We start from the raw sequence: 12,500 nt of genomic DNA, 5'->3' as shown, positions 1-12,500 counted from the left end.
ACCATTTATAACAACCCGCTGCTTCCTACCAGTAAGGTAATTTTTGAACCAGTGAAGTAAAGGACCACTAACTCCAACGTTCTTAAGTTTACAGAGCAGCCTTGCGTGGCAAACTGAATCGAAAGCTTTAGAGAAGTCCAGATATATGATGTCAGTTTCTTTACCTTTATCAAGGTTCACAGGCCTGTTGGAAGCGTGCTTGACTTTCAACAAAATAAGCCCCAAAATCAGTGAAAAATTGTGACGCAGATGAATAATAAAGTAGCTGCCATTTCCAAAATGATGAAATTACCTGGTGATAAATAACGTCGAACGCGTCTTGGAGAGTAAATTTTGACTTTGCATAAACAAGAGTTGAGCGATTGTGATCTTTGTATTGACTACGCACATTTCATTGTCAAACTTTACAACACTTGACAGAAAAGGAAACTTACAAAAACCCGGTATCTTGCCATCATTTGACTCAGATGCTTCACTGTTTGGCGAGTAAACATGCCGCGGTAACTTAATCACGGCACCCGCTGAATTCCGGCCATGTCACTTTCGATTTGCCGATTTATTTGAACGTAGCAAAAATCTCCCAAAATGTTTGTCGCTGATCGTAACTTTTTATATTCACGGTTCAAAATTAATGTTGTTTTCATGTCGTAAATATGTTATTCTCGATCGACCGTCCTGGAGACTTCCTTCTGCTCTTTCTAAAAACTGTGCGTCAATAGTTATTTACTTTTGCATCAATATTTGTTTTTGCATAAAGCAAGCTAACAAGATCTGTACCTTGCTGAGTTCACATTTGTTAGCGTTAATGGTATTTTTGGTCCGATGCTTCTGTTTTATGATGGGTACATTGTTTTGGTCTCCCATCCAAACACTAACCCCGCCGAACGGGTCTTAACTTCAGTGAACTTCGGCATTACAAAGCTGTCAGATGCTCAGCGGGCACGCTTAAACTTGTGGTGAAAAGAAGTTTGTCAACATGTCAGCCCAGAAGCCAATGTTTCTCACTTCCCATTTATTTTCTTCAATCTTTCTGGGTTCAGTACTTTGCTAGTAACCACATGTCTTCTCAGACTATTTACCCAAGACTTCTACCATGGCACTACAATGATAGACAATACCAAAACAATATCGTGCACTGTTAGAGCTACATATTACGCAAGGACAGATCTGTTTCGTCGTACGAACGTGTGAGGACCTGTGAGCCAAAGGGCCTCTTCTGGTATGACTTCTTAATGACCTTGAAAATATTTGTTTGGAACGCTGCACGTACCACAGGCAACCCAGTGTACCCTCACGGAGGGTCTAGTTTTGTTATTTTCCGTGTCGGGAAAAGTCTTGCCTGTCACTCCCCTGCTAAGTGGTGTGTTTGTGCATAGAGTCTTCTGTGCGTATTTTGTTAGGTTTGAGGGGGCTGGGGTAATGCGTAGCTTGCTCTGCACAATTAACCTGTAATGGCGTCGGAAGTCATTGTAACGCGAATGGCGTTTTAGTACATCTTTAAAGAAAATATACCCATATTGAGCTCAAGAATGGAACGTCAAGACAGGCGGTGAAACATAAAGATCTGGAATCTCAAAAGCGACGAGTAATGGACTTCGACAGCGTGAATCTTTCGCCCGTCGAGCCGAAATCAAAATGAGCTGTACTTTTAATATTTCACCAAGGTGGTGTTACGTACAACACTGAAACCAAATGGAAATTTCTCTGGTAAGTTACGGGTGCAACAAAGACAGAGAAGGAATCGAACACCACAAGTAGATCTGTTATCTCTGTTGTGTCTCACATTGTTTACTGAAGTCACATCTATTTAAAGTTTGCCTGTTTGTCTGGCAAGTAACATTCATTTTGTACTCAACTCTGCAAAGGTTAAAAAAAATTGGAAATGTGTCAGTGAAAAATTATTTGAATGAAAGCTTGTTGTCTCTTTTGTGCTTTATTATGTACGGTCATGGTTCTTTCGAAAAGGGTTTGATGTGAACTGTCAGAAATTTATTTAATTGCATATGCTTTGTGATTGTGTGTTTCCCTTGCACGCACGCAACTGAATTATTTGAATGAAAGCTTGTTGTCTCTTTTGTACTTTATTATGTACGGTCAAGGTTCTTTCGAAAAGGGTTGGATGTGAACTGTCAGAAATTTATTTAATTACTGGGTTGTCGTAGGCATCCCAGTCGGAAAATGGGTAGATTATTATTTTTTTTTTATTTTCCGTGTCGGTAAAAGTCTTGCCCGTCAGTCCCCTGCTAAGTGGTGTCTTTCTGCATATAGCCCTCTGCCCGTATTTTCTTAGGATAGAGAGGGTAGTGGAAATACGTAAACTTCTCTGGTGGACACAGTAGAATGATAAACTTAACCTGCAATGGCGTCGAAAGTCATGTAACGCAAATGGCGTTTTAGTGGATCTTAAACAAAATATACCCTTATGGAGCTCAATAATGGAAAGCGACGAGTAATGGACTTCGACAACAATCTATCGCCCGTCGAGCAGAAATCAAAGTGAGCTGTATTTACCTGAAGTACATGGTAATTTGACACGATTGAGTTTCTTGTCTTCACGCACGCAATGAAATAGGAAGAGGTTTTCGCCTCTAAGAGCAAATATGTTGTTTGTTTCAATAAATTTTTCGCTGGAAAAGGATTCTGTGGTATTTTCTGTCTTTGTGAATTATAATATCATGTTGTGTATTGAATTTTCGAGCTTAAGGTTCAAATGTGATATGGGAGAAGTTTTTTAGTATTGCTCTGTAAGCAGGAAGGGTTCACAGGCCTGTTGGAAGCGTGCTTGAGTTTCAACAAAATGAGCCCCAAAATCAGTAAAAAATTGTGACGCAGATGAATCATAAAGTAGCTGCTATTTCCAAAATGATGGAATTACCTGGTGATAAATAACGTCGTACGCGTCTTGGAGAGTAAATTTTGACTTTGCATAAACAAGAGTTGGGCGATTGTGATCTTTGTTTTGACTTCGCTCATTTCAGTGTCAAACTTTATAACACTTGACAGAAAAAGAAACTTACAAAAACCCGGTATCTTGCCATCATTTGACACAGATACTTCACTGTTTGGCGAGTAAACATGCCGCGGTAACTTAATCACGGCCGCCCGCTGAATTCCGGCATGTCACTTTCGATTTTGCGATTTATTTGAACGTAGCAAAAATCTCCCAAAATGTTTGTCGCTGATCGTAACTTTTTATATTCTATATTCATGGTTCAAAATTAATATTGTTTTCATGTCGTAAATATTTTACTCTCGATCGACCGTTCCGGAAACTTCCTTCTGCTCTTTCTAAAACTGTGTATCAATAGATATTTGCTTTTGCATCAATGTTTTTTTTGCATAAAGCAAGCTAACAAAATCTGTACTTTGCTGAGTTCACATTTGTTAGCGTAAATAGTATTTTCGGTCAGATCCTTGTGTTTTCGTAGGGGTTTACTGTTTTTGGTCTCCCATCCTAATACTAACCCCGCCCGAAAGGGGTTAACTTCCGGTGAATTTTAGTATTAAAAGCATTCAGATGCTCAGAGGGCACACTTGTGGTGAAAAGAAGTTGTGAGGGAACTTGAAAATTATCAACATGTCAGCCCAGAAGCCAATGTTTCGCGCTTCTCTTTTATTTGTTATTCTTCGGAGACTGGAATGCTGTAATTCAATACCACACAATTCAGTGCCTTCTGATTTTCTGTAACACGTACCACAGGCAACCCAGTGTATGCTTCACGGAAGCATCTCGTTGCATATGCTTTGTGATTGTGTGTTTCCCTTGCACGCACGCAACTGAAATAGGAAGGGTTTCTTGCCTCTTATAGCAAATATGTTGCTTGTTTCAATAAATGTTTCGCTGGAAAATATTTCTGTGAAATTTCCAGCTTTTGTAAATTTATCATGTTGTGTAATTTTCGAGCTTGGCAAATTTGCATACATGTGTTGAAATGTGATACGGGGAGAATTTTTGTGGTAACGCATAAGTCACGAAAATAAACAGGTCTGTTGGAAGCGTGCTTGAGTTTCAACAAAATGACCCCCAAAATCGGGCATGTACTAAAACCCGAAACACCGAAACGAAACCATCGGAACGAAACCACCGAAACCACCGGAACGGAACCACCGGAACAGAATCTGAACAAAACACTTCGAAATGCACATGTTTAAAATTGTCTTAACATCCTTTCGTCATAACCTTATCCCCTCGTACTTTTTGTTTGTTGCCTTGGTCTTTGCACTGTTTACGACGTCGTTTTCATGCCACTCGCTTCAAATTTCCAGGAATCTGCAAGACCTGCAAGCCTTCCGTGACCGGATGTGCCATTGTTTGTGGCCGCTGTGTGCTCATGGGAAAACGCTTCACATTGCGTGACGTAGTTTGAGTTGTAAAAGGGAGAAAAATAAAAGAATCTTTTGATTTCACCCTTTTTACTTTTGGGAAACTGCAAAGATTGTGATAAAAGAACAACTGAGGCAGGAAAATCAGAGGAAACTATTCGAGAAATTATTATTCATGACAGTCCGCCCGGAATTGAATAACAGTGGTGCCATTGAGGCTGTCTCGATCGTTTCGTTCAAGTTTTTATAGCTTTTTCGGTGTTTCGGTGGTTTCGGTGGTTTCGTTCCTGTGTTTCGATGGTTTCGGCAGTTCCGGTGGTTTCGGTGGGTCGTTCCGGTGGTTTCGTTTCGGTGTTTCGGGTTTTAGTACATGCCCAAAATCGGCAAAAGATTGTGACGCTGATGAATAATAAAGTATCTGCTATTACCAAAGCGATGGAATTACCTGGTGATAAATAACCTTGTCTTGGAGAGTAAATTTTTGATTTTCCAGAAACAATGGTCAACCTCTGAGAGTTGGGCGATTGTGATCTTTGTGTTGAATTCGCACATTTCTTGTCAAAATTTATAACAATTGAAAGAAAAAGAAAACTAACAAAAACAAAAACCTGGTATCTAAGCATCATTTAACACAGATGCTTCACTGTTTCGCGAGTAAACATGCCGCGGTAACTTGATCACTGCGCCCGCTGAATTCATGATGTGCGATTTACTCGGTGCAGCCAACAGTACAATTACAACAAAACGACTAAAATCTCTCAAAATGTTTTTCGCTGATGGTAACTTTTTATATTCGTGGTTCAAAATTAATGTTGTTTTCATGTCGTAAATTTTGTTACCGATGGCAAAATATTTTATTCTCGATCGACCGTCCTGAAACTTCCTTCTGCTCTTCTTAAAAACTGTGTATCCATATTTATTTACTTTTACATCAATAATTGTTTTGCATAAAGCAAGCTAACAAAATCTGTATCTTGCTTGGTTCGCATTTGATAGCATTAAAATATAATTTTCGGTCGTATGCTTCTGTTACTGAGTGATATATTTCTTAGGTCGCCCATCCAGTTACTAACCCTGTCGGATCCCTAGGGATAAACTTCAGGTTTCAACTTTTGTTTACAAAGCTGTCAGATGCTGTCAGTGCACGGTTACAGTTGTGGTAGAAAGAAGTTGCATGATCAACAAGTCAGCCCAGAAGCCAATGTTTCTCGATTCCCTTTTATTCTCTTCAATCTCTCTGGGTTCAGTACTTGGCTAGTAACCACATGTCTTCTCAAGGGGCTATTTATCTAAGACTTCTACCACGGCGCTACAATGATAGAAAATACCAAAACAATATCATGTACTGTTAGACCTACATATTACGCAAAGACAACTGTCAACATGTCATCCCAGAAGACAATGTTTTTCACTTCCCATTTATTTTCTTCAATCTTTCTGGGTTCAGTACTTTGCTAGTAACCACATGTCTTCTCAGGCTATTTACCCAAGACTTCTACCATGGCACTACGATGATGGACAAAACCAAAACAATATCATGCACTGTTAGAGCTACATATTACGCAAGGACAACTTGAATCTCCTGGAAGACAACACACAGCTCAGTTGACATTATGGAATACATCGCTGTGTTACTTCACTACCACACGTAAGCAATGCGTGTCAATTTTTTTAAAGAGGACAGGAATTTCTTCTTTCTGACAAATGATTAACTAATAGGCCGGTAGCCAGTTTTTAACCTCAGAAAAGGATCTGTTTCGTCGTACGAACGTGTGAGGACTTGTGCGCCAAAGGGACTCTGCTGGTATGACTTCTGGATGAGCCCTTAAATGGTCTTTAATGACCCCCAACTTGAAAAAAATTGCATGGAACGCTGCACGTACCACAGGCAACCCAGTGTACCCTCACGGAGGGTCTAGTCTTCCGTATCCTGTTGGAAGCACTGCACCTTCATGTTTCCCTAAATACAACGCTTTCTTACAAATTACTTGTTTTACTTTTAAAATCAAGTTTGTATCACCCAAAAGCCGATGGTATAGCACAACGTTCGCCCTCGCCCAGAGAGAACTGAAAACTGTTGATGTACTTAAGTCGAGGACCCAGCCGTTGTACGCATTTCATTTGTACTCATACTCATAGGCACGTGACCAGCCGCAACCAGATACTTTCTCGAGGGAGGAAGAGAGAGGACCCTGGGAACCAGGTTGGTCACTCATCCGCTTGATATCATTGCGTATTTCTTTTTGTGACATATAGGGCAAATTAAAATTACTAAATGCTAAAAAGTTCCAACATTGTTTTCCTCTCATTCATCGTTTGAGGGAACATATTTCTAGCAGTATTTATAAGCATGTTTTCCAGTTCTTGCACTACTAAATTTCTTCCGGCCCTCATAAAAAGAAGTTAACTGGTTTAATAGTTGTAGTGCGAGATAAACTATACCCTCCTTTTGGCGGCAAAATATGCTTAGATATTTGTCCAAGGAAATTATCTTTTCCGCGAAGCGAACAGTTTTCCTTGAGTCTCGCTCAGAGAGCGAACAGTTTTCGGAGAGCAAGGCTCAAGGAAAACTGTTCGCTTCGCGGTAAAGGTAAAAATATCCGCGTCTACACGAAGCGTATTCAAATATTTTTCGAGTCGTTTTGACTGTCCTCACGAATCCGGATTTAATTACTAGAAACCTCTACAAATTTATGTGGCAAGTAAGACGAAAGTTCGAGATTGTTTGCAGTCACGCAAGTGAGGCCCATTGAAAACTTCCATAGGTAGAAGCGATATTCATTCTTTTTTAAGACGTTAAGTGGATTGGTCGTACACTGATTATTTCACCTAAAAATAAACGTAAAAATAAACCCATTGTTCCACCTAAATATGTGACCTAAATTGGTGACGGTCGTATTTTGTTTTGTATGTGTAATTGACCATTACATGCAGGTCCATGCAAAACCAACCATTCATGCAAAACGAAAACTGATGAATCCACTACTAGTGAAATAACTGTGAAAGTTTAGACCTAGAGGTACTTAAAGAAAGTGCATAACCCATAGTTTTTTTTTTAATATGAAATTGTCACCCATTTATTATACTTGCATAGACGAATCGATCATGTTATTTGCATACTGAGTTTGCTCTCAGGCTGAACGAATGACTATTATATTTTAACGAGCCGGATATATCGCTGTACGTTCCACATGAATTCCATGCGGGAGAAAAGCGATCAAGTCATAAAGACGTGTTATGATTTGCTTTCACTCGAAAGTCTGGAAACCGATCATTGCTATTATCAAAAAAGTCACTGTAGACTTTGATGTATAAATAGCAAACTTGGGTCGTCTCAACGGGTAATGTCACGATTTAACCAAATTTAAGCTCTATCGCTGACACGCGAGACAAATGATGGTATGTAATACGGAAGTCCTAGCTCCAAACCGGCTAAGAAGAGTTTGAAATATACACGTTGCAATGAAAGTTCAGTTTAGAGCATGCATGGTAATAAAAAGCACTTTACTTTTGGTTTTCTTTTTCACATTGCTCAGTTCTATTGATGACGTTCAATCATGGCGACGACGGCGCCGGCGAAGGTGTTCTCCAACGAATTGTCAAGTGACTGTCTGGTCTCCTTGGTCTCTATGCACGGCTCAACAGTGTGGCCTGGCTGGCTCTCAAAGTAGGACCAGGTCCATCACGACATCTCCCAGTTGCGGTGGATCATCTTGTCCCTCTTTGCATGAGGTACGGGTGTGCTATGGTAGTACACCAGTGGACTGCAGTTATTCAGCATGGTCAACATGGAGTGCGTGTTCTCAGTGCGGCGAGTCCCAGTCAAGAAGAAGATACATAGCTACAATAGATCAGTGCGGAGGCACACCTTGTAATAATGGATCTGATCTGAACCAAACCCGAGCTTGTAAAACTCAGTGCTTGAACCAAGGAAATCTAGAGAATGTTGACCTGTGCTCCTGCCTTCCCAGTTCCCTTGAAAGCTGTTGTCTTTTTAATGGTAGGTCGCTTCGCATTCTTAAACCTTGAGACAACATGGATTTAGGTTGGATTAAGCTGATGTTAAGTCAGTTGACTTTTTTTGTTTTTTTTTTTTCCTTTGGGAGTGGGGGGGGGGGGGGGGTAGGGTGTAAGTCCATTTATTTAGGAGATCGATCCACGGCCGTTGTTCATTTAACGCCCTCTCGTTTTTAATTTTACGTTCATGAACAGCGAAATACGGTGTTGATACCTTCAGATAAATCACATCCGGTAGAACACTAATCGAGCAAGGCCTAAATTGCGACAAATGCGTTTTTTCTCTCCGCTTCACGGTACTGTAGTCATGAATGACCACAGTCTTGAAGCATAATAGGACGTTATGACCACATCAGCTGTTGTCATTTATAGCGCCCACACAGTAAGAAGTTGGCTTTATTGATTGTATCTTTGACCCCTTTGTAGCTGTAGAGGAAATACTTCGATGGATTTGAATTAGCATTACAACCGTTCCTGCGCGTGATAGTTTCAGTTTCAGCCCCCTTACAATTCTTATTGGTTCTTCTACATCCTCCTTTATCCTCAAAATGTATATCAATGTAATTTTAATCAGTTCCTTTCAAAACAAGTCCTCTCATATTCTCGATACTGCTTTCATCCAAGAAATAACATGCGGAGGGAGGGATTCAGTGGCTCTCTAAAATGGTTTCTTGTACTTTTCCTCCTGGATTCGTGTATCTGCCAGGATCCTAATTGCAATGACTGCTGCAATAGATACACGGAAATAAACGAACCCCGTCGAAGCGTAAATAGCACTTGGGAGATAGGACAAACCCCGCTTTGCGATCGACTCATTCCTTTCGGGTGGTATCGCTTTACCAGTTTTGGCGGCTCCAAAATGCCTGAAATTTCAGTACCAGACTTCCGTTGTGGTACTCACGATCCAGTTTGGCTAAAAGACCCTCATCCAACTATGGAAGAAGGGAACGTGGCCCGAACAGCTTGTATCAGCAGTTTTGGCAATGATTGTTCGTACTCTGTTACCATTAACGTAACCAAATGCGCCGGAGATTACTTTGTCTACTATCTTAGACCTCTTTATTACTGTGCAACTGCCTATTGTGCAGGTAAGGAAACCTAAGCATTATCATGGCTTTCCTACTTCCTCCTGGATAACGAGTATTTTACTCTGTCTAACGCCAGACGATTTTACTCGTCAATGGGGAACCCCCAGGAGTCAATGGGTTAAGTAAAAAAAGATTGCGATAAAAGATATCAACTGAAGGAAAACACGAATTTTGCAGGTTTTGGTTTACCTTGCCCTTACGGAAAGGTGGGAGAGCATCCAAATTGCTATGGTGAGTATAACAGTTTTTACCTTAAGATACAGGGTTCATTTGCCACAAACAGCAATGCGAGTTATCGTGACGTTTGGAGTATAAGAAGTTGAGAAAGCTTGAGATTTTCGATTGTAGATTTTGTATCAGAATGATTTATACGCGAAATATTGAAGTAAACGGCGCATGCAGGCAAGGGCTCGTGAAGTGCTTTTAGCGACTTTTTTTAAAGGACCTAAGCTACCTCGAAATAGACCCTTTCGGCAAAACGGTGCATGCTTGGTAATCAGGATAAAGTGTATGATGAGCTTACAGACTTCGGAGGCAAGATCTTTCTTGCTTCCTGTTGTCGACTTTCCTCTTCTCATCCTAAAATAAAACTAAAGTTGTCCAATGCTCCGCTCCAGAAAACCTTTCAAACCCATATCTTCCATCCGAGAGAAAAACTCGAAAAGTGATAAAATCGATTCTAGAAGAAATGAATGAAGGGGGTATTTTCTAAAGAAACTGTGGTGCTGCGTCGGTGGGGAAGTAGTATACAAAGCGGCGAGTTGTGCAAAAGCTATTCGAATCCGTGAAATGGAGAAAATTTGTCATGAACTTGCCGAAGTGCGCGCATTCAAAGCAATTGACGCCTCGTTGTTGGAGTCAAAACATTTCGTCTAGAATTTGGCTTTATCAGCAGCGTTGATAATGTAAATTGGCCACCGTACAGAGATTCTAAAAGCTGACGTTTCGAGCGTTAGCCCTTCAGAGCTCTAACGATGGGCTAACGCTCGAAACGTCAGCTTTTAAAATCTCTGTACGGTGGCCAATTACATTATCAACTCTGTTGATAAAACCAAATTCTAGACGAAATGTTTTGACTCCAACAACGAGGCGTCAATTGCTTTGAATGCCCGCACTTCGGCAAGTTCATGACAAATTTTCTCCATTTCACGGATTCGAATAGCTTTTGCACAACTCGCCGGCTGATAAATAAGCATAGAATCAAAGACTCGCCTTGATTTGATCGAGAAACGGTAAGTTTTCGTTCGCAAACCATCACAATAAAACTTTGATGTAGTTTATCCTGATTACCCAGCATTCACCATTTTTCCGAAAAGGGTTATTGTTTTCAGGGAAACATACGTACCGATATCAATCAACTTCCTCACGATAAAATAGGATTACATGTGTATACTTACAACCCATGACGTAAAGTAAGCAATAAAAGCGCCCGAAATTAATGTGTGGGCTATAAGTGATTTTAATCTTTGAGGCAGCAAGCGGGCATGTTTATGCGACAGAATCGAGAGCTTTTTAGTTGTAGAAATTTTGCCCCCAAGTGATAAGACCTAATAAAACAGTAATTATCATAACGATAATTGTCACATAGCTGATTTTTTTCCCCCAACAGCGCGCGCTCTCATTGGTTACTTCAAAGTCACATGACATCTAACAATAAACTGTTTCCTGCCTAAAGTCTCTGAGCAGGCAACGGTGCAAAATCTATGACGCCAGAGGGTAAGAGTGCACTCTTACCCGCGAATGTTGACCGACGACCGCCGTTGCTGTTGCGGTTGCACGTTTTTCTTTTTGTGCTATTTGACAAATCACTTAATGCCTGGTCCCTCGGGAAACAGTTTATTTTCTTCCCTCGAATTTGAATATTTCCCTCGGCTGCACCTCGGGGAGACATTGAGATTCTCGGTAAACAAAATTAACTGCTTCCCTCGGGACCAGTCATTAGTGCTTTTGCTCTGTTAGCATGACTTAAGCGTCAATGCCATGGTCAACGTTTGGGCAATAAGACGAACAGAAAGGGAGAATATGAAAACATACCGCTAGTGAGAAACCAGACAGCTGAAGAATGCAATTTATTGGTATAATTTTTCATATGTATTTTTATCAGATCCACCAGCGACATTTTCCAATGACAACCTTGGATTCCCGGAGATCACCTATGTTGAAAATGAGGAGCACGTATCTGTGACCCTCGTTTGCAAAGTGGCAATCCTAAATGGTATCGAAAAATGGAAAAATGTCACCTACTCGATTGAGTGGTTCGCTGAAGGAAAAACCCTGAAAAATGAGACGATATGCGGAGGTCTTTTACGCGGGAGAGAGAATAAAAAGCCCTGCCCAGATGCAAACCTTATCTCTCTCAGGCTTCCTGGTGAAAACTATACTATCGGTCAGTCGGTAAGAATGAAAAACTCCATCACGTTATTATATAAAATTAAAAGTAGGTTTGCAGAAAACGCAATTTTAGCGGAGCTCCACCCGCACCGAGCACCATAGTTAAGAAAATATGGTAACCCGATTCGAGAAAATTTGGTGACGTCATGAACGTCGTACGTCCACCCATCCATGAATGCCAATGTGACCAGTATCATGCTAGTTCACAGCATATATCCTTGATATTGGACATCCATCTTTTGATTAATTGACACCTGTCAAAACAAGGTATTTGCTGACCAGTATCACGTGACCATATCGCGGGCTCAAGCTTAGAGCTCAGCGAGGTCAGCTGTTTTTTTTTTTAAGTTGACCGCTGACCAGGTACTGGTTTTCGATTGGATTGCAGGCTCAACCCAGGTTAACTCACCTGAACGACACCTGTACATAATTTGCGGGCTTTCTGTGGCTCGACGCGGCTACACGGCCATACTATATATAAACGAAAGTTCTTACACAGTCAACGCTTTTCGTGTTCAAGTGGAAAACGGTTTGGAAGATGTTTTCTCACTGCATTTTTCACTGGTTTCAATCCAGTTTGACATATCATGATATCTGTGGTCCACACTGGTGGCTACGCAGTTATTCAAGTCAAGCATCGGCGGGATGTAAACTTAAAGCTGTGTTTATTTTTTATTTGCT

At 40.8% G+C, this 12,500-nt stretch overlaps 1 protein-coding gene across 1 annotated transcript in view; it reads left to right on the top strand.

Moving 5' to 3' along the window:
* The first annotated feature begins 8,873 nt into the window (after nucleotides 1-8,873).
* Nucleotides 8,874-12,500, top strand: part of LOC138016692 (von Willebrand factor D and EGF domain-containing protein-like) — a 135,381-nt gene continuing 131,754 nt past the window's right edge. Inside the window, exons 1-3 of the mRNA XM_068863885.1 lie at nucleotides 8,874-9,428; nucleotides 9,606-9,659; nucleotides 11,533-11,822. Of these exons, the coding sequence (XP_068719986.1) occupies nucleotides 8,972-9,428; nucleotides 9,606-9,659; nucleotides 11,533-11,822 (801 nt within the window). The 5' untranslated portion in view covers nucleotides 8,874-8,971. The remainder of the gene's footprint in view (nucleotides 9,429-9,605; nucleotides 9,660-11,532; nucleotides 11,823-12,500) is intronic.

Source organism: Montipora capricornis, chromosome 9 (assembly GCF_036669925.1).
Source record: "Montipora capricornis isolate CH-2021 chromosome 9, ASM3666992v2, whole genome shotgun sequence".
NCBI lineage: Eukaryota > Metazoa > Cnidaria > Anthozoa > Scleractinia > Acroporidae > Montipora > Montipora capricornis.
This window is presented reverse-complemented; position numbering and strand designations above follow the sequence as displayed.